Source organism: Salvia splendens, chromosome 18, assembly GCF_004379255.2.
Source record: "Salvia splendens isolate huo1 chromosome 18, SspV2, whole genome shotgun sequence".
Classification (NCBI taxonomy): domain Eukaryota; kingdom Viridiplantae; phylum Streptophyta; class Magnoliopsida; order Lamiales; family Lamiaceae; genus Salvia; species Salvia splendens.
Window position 1 is genome coordinate 18,649,849 of NC_056049.1, and position 13,059 is coordinate 18,662,907.

The 13,059-nt window shown below is 37.7% G+C and overlaps 2 protein-coding genes across 2 annotated transcripts; both read right to left on the reverse strand.

The window, feature by feature from the left end:
• Positions 1–1,415: 1,415 nt before the first annotated feature.
• Positions 1,416–5,626, reverse strand: LOC121775739 (probable methyltransferase PMT3). The gene is made up of 8 exons (XM_042172773.1): positions 5,458–5,626; positions 3,998–4,468; positions 3,721–3,885; positions 3,427–3,609; positions 2,709–3,303; positions 2,452–2,564; positions 2,120–2,340; positions 1,416–1,998 (listed from the first exon to the last, which is right to left on the reverse strand). The coding sequence occupies exons 2-8, from the start codon at positions 4,262–4,264 to the stop codon at positions 1,686–1,688; spliced, it is 1,857 nt and encodes a 618-aa protein (XP_042028707.1). The 5' UTR covers positions 4,265–4,468; positions 5,458–5,626; the 3' UTR covers positions 1,416–1,685.
• A 2,836-nt stretch (positions 5,627–8,462) lies between these two features.
• On the reverse strand, positions 8,463–10,892 carry LOC121776570 (low affinity inorganic phosphate transporter 1-like). The gene is made up of 2 exons (XM_042173763.1): positions 10,816–10,892; positions 8,463–10,252 (listed from the first exon to the last, which is right to left on the reverse strand). The coding sequence occupies exon 2, from the start codon at positions 10,243–10,245 to the stop codon at positions 8,644–8,646; it is 1,602 nt and encodes a 533-aa protein (XP_042029697.1). The 5' UTR covers positions 10,246–10,252; positions 10,816–10,892; the 3' UTR covers positions 8,463–8,643.
• Positions 10,893–13,059: the final 2,167 nt, after the last annotated feature.

The following is a 13,059-nucleotide window of genomic DNA, read 5'->3' on the forward strand; positions in this document are numbered from 1 at the left end:
AATGAAACGTGAATTTTTCACAAAATAGTGAAATGATATAGTTGTGATTAGTAATCGGAACACTAATATAATTGTAATGAATGACTTTTTACTTGCTATACATGATCATTAACGAATACTAGTTGTTATTGTCATAGTTCGTGTCAAAGGAAACATCTCAAAGTTTATTTATGGTTATTTCCTACATGATGTGCTACAAAATTGTGTTTGACGTATTTCCAGTAAGATAGTTTAGTCAAATTTGTGTTTTTTCTGCAGATTATCCTTATTTACAGTTGAGTCCAAATTGCTGAAGGACAATTATGCTTCCATTCATACCACCTTTTATTTTGTTATACACAAGTTTTTTTTTTTTAACTTGCACATACTTCATTATTTTTGTTTCGTGCACACTTGCCAATAAAAAAATTCTCTTTATTATTACTATCTAATAAAATAATAACAATATCATTTCATATTTTTCTGTCTACTTTATTATGTATTTCTTTACATAACTTATAAAATAACCCTAAATTAAATTTTGCACAGAAAAACAAATGCACGCACTTTATTACAAATGCACACGCTTCAATTTTTTGTTTCACGCACACTTTGCGGAAGAGATCTACCAATGAATAAAGGGATCTGACAAACATGTAAAATAAATTTTTTGGTCATAGGCGGGTGTCGTGCTAAAACTATTTGTTGTGTTTGGGTGCAGCCACTCCAAACGATTTTGACATTAGCAAGAAAATTAACATATGTTATTGGAAAATGTGTATAGAATCCGAAAGAAATACTAAAACTAAGTATACTGGAATTGAAACTGAATTACAAAAATGAAAGAACAGTAAATAATCAAGCGAGTCGATTAATCCTCTTTCTGCAAGATGAGATACGCTCTGATAGAGCTCTCGAATTTGGGGTATTGTGCCCAAACATAAAATGACTAACATCTCTGGTGTAGCAACACCGCTAGCAACAAAGTTGACGAAATGGATGATGGCAAAGACAGAGCTTCAACAGAAGCGAGGAAAAAATCTTCTAAGCTATGAATGAGAGAATATGCTGGTGCATAGAATTAAGTAATTGATATAAAACTGAATTGAAGAATTTGTGCACACACATTTCAATGTGTGTTTATATATGTGTGTACAGTGTGTATATTTTATGTATAATGTGTTCTATTTTTATGTGCAGTGGCCAGTGTGTATAGTAAAGATATCTAGTTTATAAATATTTGAAATTTCAATTTATCTATTTTAGATATAGGATTCAAATTATGAAATTATGAGATTTAAAATTATAATTTAATTCCAAATTGAAATATTTTTTTTGATACATAATACTAGTATTAGATTTGGAATGGAAGACTACACCAATTCCATATACCACACAACCTTTTCTTTTTTTATCTAGGATGGCAACAATAAATCTTTATATAATTTGGCTAAGAAATTATTCTTAGTAGCAACAAGTTCCCCAAAATCTTAATTTTACAATAACAGAATCAATCGAAATGTAGCCTACAAATAAATTACTTCATGCATCGTGATCTAAATCATAAATTAGAACAAAAAATAGCAAAAAGAAAGAAAAAAGAAAGAAGAGAAACCAAGTAAAGAATTTTCCTGGGAAAATGCTTCTTTGATCCCAAGAATATGTTGAACAAATATAACAAGAGGCACATCAACAAACCTCAACGCCTACTCTGCATCTCTGAAGCTCTCACTTGTCAGCCACAGCTTCTTCTGGATGATAAATACGACCTCGTCTCCGTCCTCCTGATTTGGCTCTCCAGTCGCCACTGCTTCCCAGTGCAATGCCGCCATATACTTCTTCACAAAGTCGATTACTGGCTGCCTGTCCCGGAATATGGCAAATCCGGTGGGCCTCAGAATGCGATCCATCTCAAGCAGTAGATCCTCGCCACTGCAACCCTTCTTCTCGATGTCCGAGAGTACATTCCACGCGTGGAGCAAATCATAGGTTCTCGGGTACGTAGAGAAGGCTTCACACCTGCAGTTTATTAGATAAGAACTCGAAACTTAAAATGCTGCAATTATCAAACTGTACTAGATCACTATAGAAACAGACAAGACACAAAAACATCTTGAGCCGCAGCAGTTAATTGACGTACCAGTTATGAACTGAGCCGATCAAGCCTCTGTCGTAGACAATCTTAAGCGTTTTGGGTCCATCGTCAGCTACAACATTCATCACCCACACATCCTTGTCATTCAAGGCAGCAGCAAATGAACCCAAATTCGCTTTCATGTCCATCACATTCCTGATAGTATCGGATGAGATCTTCGGGCTCAAGAGACTCCAGTAGTTGTCAACCCTCCGTCTCCATAGTTCCTGTTTTTAATCAGCGAGATTAATATCAATATATTTGGCCACATATATGCATATGCACAAGCATAACAAGTTGTAGGGATTCGGAAAATAGGGAAGAATGTTCTCGTTTACCATGTCCTTTTCAAACATATCACTCGAATAGCCAAAATCAGCAAGGCGTGGAGGAGGAGTAGTTAATCTAGCAGGCCATGGCGCTAGTCCGCTACCTTTCATTTTGTGATCATCTGATAATGGGAAACAAAATGTTGTATAAATAAGCCGAATCACATGAAAGAAACTTTGCCATAGATTCTCGAGGCAGGATGAGATTTTCTTCTGTTTCTTTTAAAGAGAATCTCTAGGTACAGAAAATGTAGTGAGATGCTTACGGTCTGAATAACGCGTAATGCACGGCTCCATCAGCACGCTCCAGACAGCATCAGGGTCATCATCAGACCGGCAGAGAGGAGGCTGAGTACCGTGTTCTCTTTCAAAATAGCAATCATTACTCAATGGCTTCTGCCAAATGACAGTTTGGTTTTTCTTAACCGCAATTCTCCAACACATGCGCTCCGCAAGTGCACTCATCTCCTTCCATATTCTCAGATCCTCTTCGTCCTGAGCATAAGCTTCAGGAGATGAGTAGGCAAAATAGCCCCCAGGTCTAAGCACACGATCTAATTCAAGGAGAAGGAGCCCATCCCTCTGGAGCCAATCAATTCTACAGCGAGAACAGTGAGCAAGTTCAAAAGACCTGCTCGGATAAGGAAGCCTCTTTGTCCCAAGAACACCTAGATATGCAGGTATCCCTCTCTCCAGAGCAAATTGGATTTGATTTTGGTGCACGTCGTTAGGAGCAAGTGACATAGTAAGGATATCGGATGAAAGTAGGTAACCACCAAAACTTGCAACACCACATCCAACGTCAAATACTGTGCGCAATCTACCTTCATTGTTCAATACATTGTTTGAAAAGTTGAGCATCTGCCAAATGGAAGCATGATTACAAGTAAAATGAGTTTTATCAAATGTCAGTAAACGTAGTATACTATTTTTACAATCGGGTTAGTTATGAAATTCTCCATACTACGATGGCGAGAAACTTACATTTGCTAAGTGCGCAATATATTTATCTGCTCCATAATGAAAGTGGGTGCCTCCTCCGGGAAAATGAATTTTATCGCCTTTAACAACCATCCAGTTTTGGTCTGACTTCTCATGGGCAAGATGAGTGTGGGGTATATTAGCTTTCCAAACCTCATCTCGGCTACCCGGCCACTTAATCGGAATCTGTAACTCCGAGAAAGGGTAAAAAGAGTTAAATAAACAAGTGAAACAATCAATTTGCCAACTTTATCCCACAGCAAACTTCAATACCATAAACCAGCTCGATGAGCTCACCTTGTATCCGGGAGGAGGAGGAATCAAACAATTGAACCGCCTTTCAGGTAATGGGCAGTGCCTCTCGTAGTGCTCCATTAATGATAGGTCCAGCTTCAATCTCATTTGATAAATAAGATTTCTGTCCAGACAGGGAATCAACTCCGAATGGCGATTATCACAGACCTTACAAACCGAACAAAATGAAATCATAAAGTCAATTAGATACAATTCACATATCATTTTTCTGATGAGAGACAAACTTGATTTGCATGAAATGAGTTGTCTAAACACTTACAGGGAAGCTCTTGGGTGTGATACCATCCTCACTGTCATCGAGCCCAAACTTAGCTTCATCACGTTTACCACCAAGATCGGAATCTTCATCTCCACCCAAGTACGAAGACCCCAACTTTCTCAAAGACCGGCTGCCATACTCTAATGCAGACTCCCCGGTATTCTTAGGGCCATAGTAAACGTATACAAAAACAAGAAATAGGGCAACAACAAATACAGTAGTCAACAACCGCTTCTTTTGTGCTCCATCTGGCCGTCCCCTTGACATTTATGTAGATTCACTAATACTTGAAAAGGCCTCCGCCTCTCCAACCACCCTAAGTTTTTTCCTTTTGTTCTTGGGGTAAAACTATTACCTCAAAATCCGGTGCTTAAGGTCTGGAAGTATAGTTGTGTTACAGAGGTTATGGAGTCTATCGACCAAGAAATCACACTCACAAACTATTCAGGAAATGAGGGTCTATGAAGCAACCTGTAACATCAATGACTAGTTGGATAAATTTGAATAATTCAACCACAATAACGTTTTTCCAGAATAACTTATGAGAAGAAATGAATTACAGTTCCTCCTATGGTGCTTAACTAAACAGAATATCATTAGGCATTACAAGTCTTCAAATACAGATTTGGTATTATAAATATAGCAAATCAAGTTGCAGCAAGTATAGTGATAGAACTAGCTCCATTGTAATTTTCTTTCTTCAACACAATAACCACAGCAAGACATCTCTATGTAGTAGTATACACAAACCACAAACCAAAAAAGCTACCACGGTGTGAATGTAAAGTTTCAAACATATACACAAGTAAAATAAGGCGAGATTATAACCGATTCAAATTGCAAAGTGACTGTGGTAAATGAAACCTATAACATAAGGTTGCAAGCACTAAAGCATTGGAGAATGAACAATCATGGGGGCTATCAGAGATTCAGAGAACAACCAAATTCGATAACAGGAACCAAGTTTCTCTGGCAACTCGATTCGCATTTAGAATGAAACTTCTAGTCAAATGAACAATTGAAGAAACACCTTTTCAAGATTCTAGAAATGTAGCATAAGTATTGCCTGTTTTAATTGAATCATCACAATCAAGATACATGATTTTTGAAAGGACCTATACTTCAAATGGATCATAGTATACCCATCTCTACATATTAGAAAACTAATCAATCAATCTACTCCATTTAAAAGCAACATTCCAAACTTTATTCTAAAATCCACACATCAAAATCAAATCTTTCTCTACAAAAAGACCCTAACACAGCAGCATTGAGGTTAGATCTACAAAAAACAAAGCCTCAAAGCCGCATCCAATTGCAAAATGCAGAAAAGGAATTCACATTGCAATCAATATAAAAAAGCTAACAACTCTACAAAATAGATCAAATATCCAAATTTTCGAATCAAACGCAATGGGAGGCTAAAAGTAGAAACCAGATCAAGATAGCAAAGTGCCTACCGAATAGAAAATATTGAGACCGGGAAGATCTGAGTTGGATTCAAGAAATAAATAGGGTATAAATAAATTGTTATCGATTCAATATTGTGCGTGCTGGAGAGGTGAGTGAGTGAGTAAGTGAAGATTTAAGTAAGGTGCCGTATTTATAATTATACGTAATTGGAAACATTTGTAAATCATCGGGAAGAAATAGAGATATTGAATGAGTTAGTTACAGTTACTACATTGGAAAAAAATTGTGATTTTACTCTGTGTGTGACTGATAGGTAATTAGGTATTTTTCCCCTCCAAAATGTTAAACTTTTGTTTTCTCTAGGCCTTATTTTAATTTATGTGGAATAGGAGTAGTATTCTTAAATTGAAAATAATACTCATTTGACTCGACACGAGTTTTAAGAAATTTAAAAGAAAATTGGTCGGAAAATTTAGTGCTATGTTGATCATATTTTCGATATTAATTTTATAGTAAATGTTAGTGAAATTGAATTTGTAGAATGTGAGGTCTATTAAATGAAATTGAATTAGTAGAATGTGAGTAATAGTTTAAAGAGAACCAAATGCAAATTTAGACTTTGAACTATACAGACTACAGTAATATAAAAGGCAACTCACATTTTTTAAAATTTTCCCCTGTGGCTCTTACCTTTTATTAATATCACTACAAAGAATTTTTAAGATATTTTTACCCTTTTCAAATTTTTAACTATTTTTTTATTTCTATAGTTCAATTGTGGATTTTCAATAATATTTTTCAATTTTCTCATTGCTATACCTATACATTAATGCATTTTGTGAATAATTTTCTCGTACTAGTAATTTTGTTTATTTTCTTTTACATTAGTAATTTTATACTACGCTATAACATTTTTGTTATTTCTCAGTAACTTATTTTTTATAGTTTAAGAATAAAAATAATTATTTAGCCTCATAAAAATTATACTCCACATATCATAGTAATAAAAATAATTATTTAGCCCCATAAAAATTATACTCCACATATCAAAGTATAAATAAATTTGATTTTAAAGTTGTGCTTTTATTAAAGAAAAATTATTCTTCAATTATTTTGACAAAGTGTATGTATCTTTATTTTATCATTCATTATCAAAATAAAGATACATACACTTTGTCACGCGGTGGTATTGGAGAAAAGGTAGAAAATGAATGGTGCTGTCGGTGAGCATTCACTTAGCTGGACTGATATGGACATTTGTATTTGGGCTTAGATCCACAGAAGCTTAGTTGCTGCTCGAATTGAATTTCTCGATACCTAAATTTAAATGCGATAACAGATTTTCAGCCCAAAAAATCTCATTGAGATATAACGCAGGAACAATTTAATTTACAACTTTTTGTTATAAGATATTACTCCCTCCGTTCCCAAAGAGTATGAACTATAGGTTCGACACGAGTTTTAATAAATAAGGAGAAAAGTAAGAGAGATAGGAAAATGATAGTGGAAATAATGTTAGTGGAGAGTGGGGTCCACATTATTATAAGGATATAAGTGTTAATCGTAAATGTATACGTTGTAAATAAAATGATGTGTAAGGGTAGTATGTTGTTTGAATTTTTTAAAATTAGAAAGTTCATACTCTTTAGGGACGGATGGAAAAGGAAATAGTTCATACTCTTTGGGGACGGAGGGAGTAGTAGTTATTGTTTGGTAGTATTTCCTAATATTATTTTTTTGAAGAGTGTTATGTATGTATAAATATAGAGACGCGAACTCGGTTGTTCATCGTCAATGACCTGTGCACTTGGAAGTTGGGGGAGACGAGAGAGCCATGTGTATAACGAATGCGGTGTTCGTGGTGACATGCGAACTCAGACGTATGAGTATTTGATACCTTTAGGTGGTGTTTGGTTTATGAAATAGTACTAGCAAGATGTAATTTAGGATTAAGTCGTGAGATTATTTAGTAGGAGGGGGTTGGCTAAGATTAATTATCACACGACTATCCATCCATCTAGGATTAAACCATGAGATTCAATCTTATTAACCAAACATAAAAAATTTAATCATGAGATATAATCTTGCAAACCGAACACCTCCTACGCATTCTTAATCAAAATACGAGGATAAATCTTTCAAAAGAATGAGGGAACAGTGTGAATCCAAGTGTTCAACATCACGTACCACAACAACTTCAGGGTCATGAGTTGATACAAGGCGAAGGGCCGTCAAGATCAATAGGATAATGCCATCTCCAACCATTTACACCAAACTCAAACCCATTTTTTGGTATATGTTAACACCAAAAGTAATTTTATTCCAATAATTTACACCCCACTCAAAACCAAAAGAATATTTCATATCCACCTATTTTTTATACCTTTTCAATTACACCTACATACTTATTTAAATTACACATTAATCCCACATCAAAAATTTAAATTATATTAAATAATAAAATAAAACTTTCTTATTATATAAATATACTTTGTATTAAAAAAAATACACTAACTTGAAAATTAATATACATTTCACATGCTATGATAAAATTAAAATATATTTAGAAATATCACAATTACGAAACATATACAACAATATGGATATAAAATTGAAAACTCAATACTCGAAATTTGTGTTTGTTCCCACAACTATCAGCTAGTGCAAGTCCGGAGGAGCATTTTATTTCTTTTTACGTCATATCAAGTCAAATACTTTTGAAATCGAACATCTATATTTTTTTGTTTTTTAATTCACATAATTAAATAATAATAGACCAATTTGCAATAACATCATATTTGGTTTTGTGAACCATATTTGGTGTAAATCTGTAGAAAACACTAAAATGGGTTTAAGTTTGATATATGGTTGGAGATGATTTTTACACCAAAAATGGGTTGGGTTTTGGTGTATGATTGGAATTGTTGTAGAAGAAGGAATAATCCCATATTTTTGTATACCCAAGACTTGCCTCGTGTAAATCTCAACAAATAAATAATGGATAAAATGATCTAACTATAAAAATTGGGAACCCAAGTCATTGAGGAGGAAGGGTGAAAATTGAAATTTTATTTTGACTAGTTTTTTTTACGGTTTCACGCATTTAGGTGATGCATCTGAATCTTTTTCGAAACTGTTGTTTTCAAAAACAAAAAAAGCAACCACTTTATAATAAGATTGATAAGCTCATTTACAAATGGAGAGAGAAGATTCAAAAATACAATAAAATCTCATTAAACACTAGCCAACTCTTTTTCATTTTCATCCTCATCCTCAGCCTCATTCTCCTTGGACATCTCCTCCAGCGACTTCCCGTTCGACTCCGGCACCAAGAACGTGAACATGGCCCCCAAAGCGTTCACACACCCCAGCACCAGCAGCGCGTTTCTCACCCCGATCCCCGCCGGGTACCCCGCCTCCGCCTTCTCCGGATCCTTCGACTGCGCCGCGTACAAGAACCCGAACGCCCCCACCATCGCCCCCGCCTTCCCCGCCGCCGCCGATATCCCGTGGCACGTCGACCTCAGCCTCGCCGGAAATATCTCCGCCGGCACCACAAACGTCGTCGCGTTCGGCCCGAAGTTCGCGAAGAAGAACGTCAGCGAGTACATCACCACGAACCCGATCCTGTTGTCCGGGTGCGTCCAGTGCTCGTACGGGATCGCCAGAGCGAACATGAAAATTGTCATCATCGCGAACCCCATTATCTGGATCGCGAACCTCCCGATTCTGTCGATGAACACCACCGTGAACCAGTATCCCGGGACGGTGCTGCAGAGCGCAATGAGCGTCTGCGCTCTGGCGATCCTGTACACCTCTTCCAGGGCGTTCATCGTCTTCGCGGCCGGGATCCACCCGATCGCGCTGAAGATGTCCTTCTGGAAGAGGTTCTGGCTGTAGAACGCGATGTCCAGGAGGAACCACGTGCTCGTGGTCCCCAGGAGGTGGAGCCCGTGCCTCCTGACAAACTCCTTCGAAAGGAGGCCGAATTGGTTAACATTTTTTCTCTCCGGCCCTGGCCCTGGCCCTGGCTCTGCCTCTATGTCCACCTGCAGAACCTTTGACATGTCTGCGGCCGCCTGCTTTGCGTTTTTCGCGACAAGGGCCGTGTAGCGGGCGGTCTCTGGCATCTTCATCCGCCAGTAATAGGTCAGGGCCGCAGGGAGCGCGCCGAACATGACTATCAGCCGCCAGACGTAGTCGGACGCCGCGGGGACGGAGGCCGCGGCGTTGACTTCATAGGCAGGGGCGGGGTAGGCGGCCTTAAATGCGGCCGACATAATTATTGCCACCATCCCGCCAGCCAGGATTCCGAATCCCTGCATGGCAAATACCGCTGCGATAAATGCGCCACGGGTTTTTTTATTGGCGTATTCGGACATAATAGTGGCGGAGAGAGGGTAGTCGCCGCCGATGCCAAAGCCAAGCCAGAAGCGGAAGAAGCAGAGCGTGGCCATGACGGCCTTCGGTTGGCTCCCCAGCGACAGGCCGGAGGCGATTGAGCAGATCACCATCATCATCAGTGTCATGCCGTAGACTTTCTTCCGGCCTAGCTTGTCGCCGAGCCAGCCGAAGAAGAGCTGGCCGGTGAGGGTGCCGCAGAAGGCGACGCCGTTGACCGCGGCAGCCACGTTAGGGGGGAGAGAGCCTGGCTTCTCGGCCCCCTCGATGGTGTAGTAGAGGCGGCCGAGGAGCTTCGTAACGAGAGAGATGCAGAAGAGGTCGTAGGCGTCGGTGAAGAATCCCATGCCGGCGATCACGATCGCCGTGAAATGGTACCATTGCGTTTTGGCAACGTCAAGTGCGTTTAGCACTTCCAATTGCTTCTTGGCCATAATTTAGCTGCAACAAACATTCAAAATAGTAAATAATAGTACTAATCAGTAGTATATATTAAATATATTTCCAATACCAACTATATGTATTAATTGCAACTATATATATAAATAATCATATCAAAAGATGAGATATTTCTAGTGCTCAAAAAATAATAGACCAGCCTAAGTTTGAAATATCAACAAGAGATTAGATTGTGTAAACCACAAAAAAGGAAGTAACAACAACGATTTGTGATAACAAGAAAGCGAAAGGAAACAGAAGCATGTTGAAATTTCATATAAGTCGTATATTGAAATTTATTGCAACAGAATCATGTCACACCACATTCAAGACCTAGAATAGCATAAATATCTCGGTATTCCCATCATTAAATAGGAAGCATTCTCTATTACTGAAACGTAATAATCGTTTCGCAATGCTTCAAATTCAAATTGACAATGAATTCCATATAATGAAGAAAAAAAAACTCGTCATTCACATAATCTTTCTTCAAGCAACAAATGCATCTAATGAAGAATTCTCATGCAGATAAAAAAACATAAAAATATTATAAAAATAACAGTTACCTCAGCGACTCTCGATTCTCAATTGTTCTTATTAAAGTATTTTTAAAAGAGAGAGGAAACTGGAAAGAAGATTGGAGTGCAGTAGAAAATGGGAGTGAAGTTGCTTGCGTATATAACGACGAATTAATGGAATCTTGGGGAGCATATTCGGGATGCGGCCCTTTTGGTGTTGACACGTGTTATCATAGTCTAGGTGGGCCTACTTTGTATACGTAGACTTCTGACTCCTGAAGTCAACCGAATTTTTATCGAAAACACAGGCATGAAACATGTGAAAATCCTCCAAAATCCAAACAAACTAGAATGGTGTGTAGTCCCTATATTTTGGATTGATTTGGACTAGATTTAGTTTTATTAATTTTATTATTAATTATAGTATTTCTTTACTAAATTGACCTTATTGTATTTAGAAAGATAGCATTAAAAATTATTTAAATTGCTAAAGTCAGACATGATTGACTTTGATTAGAAGGATTAATCATTCGAAATATGTAAATATTTAATTTAAAAAAGTTAATATCTGAACTATATAGAGTAAAGGTTAATCATTTATTCATTTATGTCATTATGTGTGCACAATATATAGCGGAACTTTTATGATTGTATATTTAAAATAAATTAATAATTATTTATATATATATCCTTCTACTTAGAAAAAATAAACATTTTAAATTAAATATCTGCACAAGAAAATATTAATATTTCTATCGAATATCTGGGCAATAATTTAAAAATTAAACTACTATATATGCGTGAATTTGTTATAAATCTTTGATCTAAAACCATTTTTGCGATATCTTTTAAAATACAATCGTGCAGTTTAATAAGAAGAGTGAACTACATATAAATCTTTCACTTTTACACAAAATTGATAGTTGATCTTTGTTTTATATCGTTTTTTGTACATGTAGATAATTTTCTCCCCAAAAGGTCCTCCATAAAACACATTTTCACATTTTTGCCATGAAGGACGTTTTTGGACATACATGATAAAAGGACAAAAGATGATGCTCCCTCCGTCCCATAAAAATATGTGCAATGGATATGGTACGAGAATTAAGATAAAATTAGTAAGGTACGAGATGGGAGAAAAATGGTATGGTAAAGTAAGAGAGGGAGAGAATGGTAGTTAAAGTAGTGTTAGTGGATAGCGAGACCTACATTATTAAATTGATATAACTTTCTAAAAATTGAATGCACATATTTTTGTGGGACGGACGAAAATGGAAAGTGCACATATTTTTATAGGACAGAGGGAGTATTATAAACTCTTGTCTCTTTTTCTTCTCTTCTTCCCTTATTCATTTCTCTCTCTTCCCTAATTCATTTCTTCTTTATTTAACAGGTGTGCCCAATTTGTAGGCAAATTTTTTTAATATTTTAAAATAAAAGTAAAGTACTCTCTCCATCCCACAAGAATATGCACTCTTTCCTTTTTAGTCCGTCCCACAAGAATATGCACTTTCTGTTGGTTTCTGGGGATTACAAGAGATAAAAGTCGGGCATAATACAACCCAAAAGAAGGAATACAAAAGAGGAAACTGAACTAGAATGAGATTACAAATGCAAAAACGAAACAGTAACCGTGAATAATGTTTAAGCCGAGTCGAGGAGGCCTCTTCCCGCAAGACGAGATACGCCCCGGTAGTGCTCTTCGGTTTGGCGTGTCGTCTCCAAAGGTAAAACGGCTACGTCTCTATTGATGCAACACCGCAATCAGCAGAACTCCGGTGAACTGGAAGGAGGAGAGGGCAGAGCTTCGACAGAAAGACAATGCAGAGAGGGAGAGAGCTTATGCTGTAATACTTGTGAATGATGTAGTAGCTAATGTAGTGGAATGGCTAGCCTATTTATAGGCCGAGCCACCATGCAGGGTCAACCAAGCCATGAAGGCTCATCATGGCAGATCCGTAACCGCCGACGGTTACGAGCGTGTGGCAGGAGTGTGTCATCCGTGTGTGGAGCGTGTGGATTTCTCACGTGGCAGCCGTGACTGTGCCTCACTTGACGACGTGTCAAGCCACTTGGATTGCTGACTCGGCGGTGGTCTAAAAAGAATAGTTTGGGCCAAGCACCAAGCCCAAAGACCAATTGTCAAGATCCAAATCCAAGTCCAAGTCCAAGTCCAAGTCCAAGATCGAGATCGAGATCGAAATCGAGATCGAGATCGGGCTCGGGCTCGGGCCCGAGGCCCGCGGCCCGCGGCCCGCGACCATGACCACGACCACGACCACGAGCACGGGC

Coding starts and splice junctions, on each gene's coding strand:
- LOC121776570 (XM_042173763.1), bottom strand. CDS start 10,245: ATGGCCAAGAAGCAATTGGAAGTGCTAAACGCACTTGACGTTGCCAAA.
- LOC121775739 (XM_042172773.1), bottom strand. CDS start 4,264: ATGTCAAGGGGACGGCCAGATGGAGCACAAAAGAAGCGGTTGTTGACT. Junction 3,304..3,426: donor ATATTGCGCACTTAGCAAAT/GTAAGTTTCTCG, acceptor TCCATTTGGCAG/ATGCTCAACTTTTCAAACAA. Junction 1,999..2,119: donor ATCGGCTCAGTTCATAACTG/GTACGTCAATTA, acceptor AATAAACTGCAG/GTGTGAAGCCTTCTCTACGT.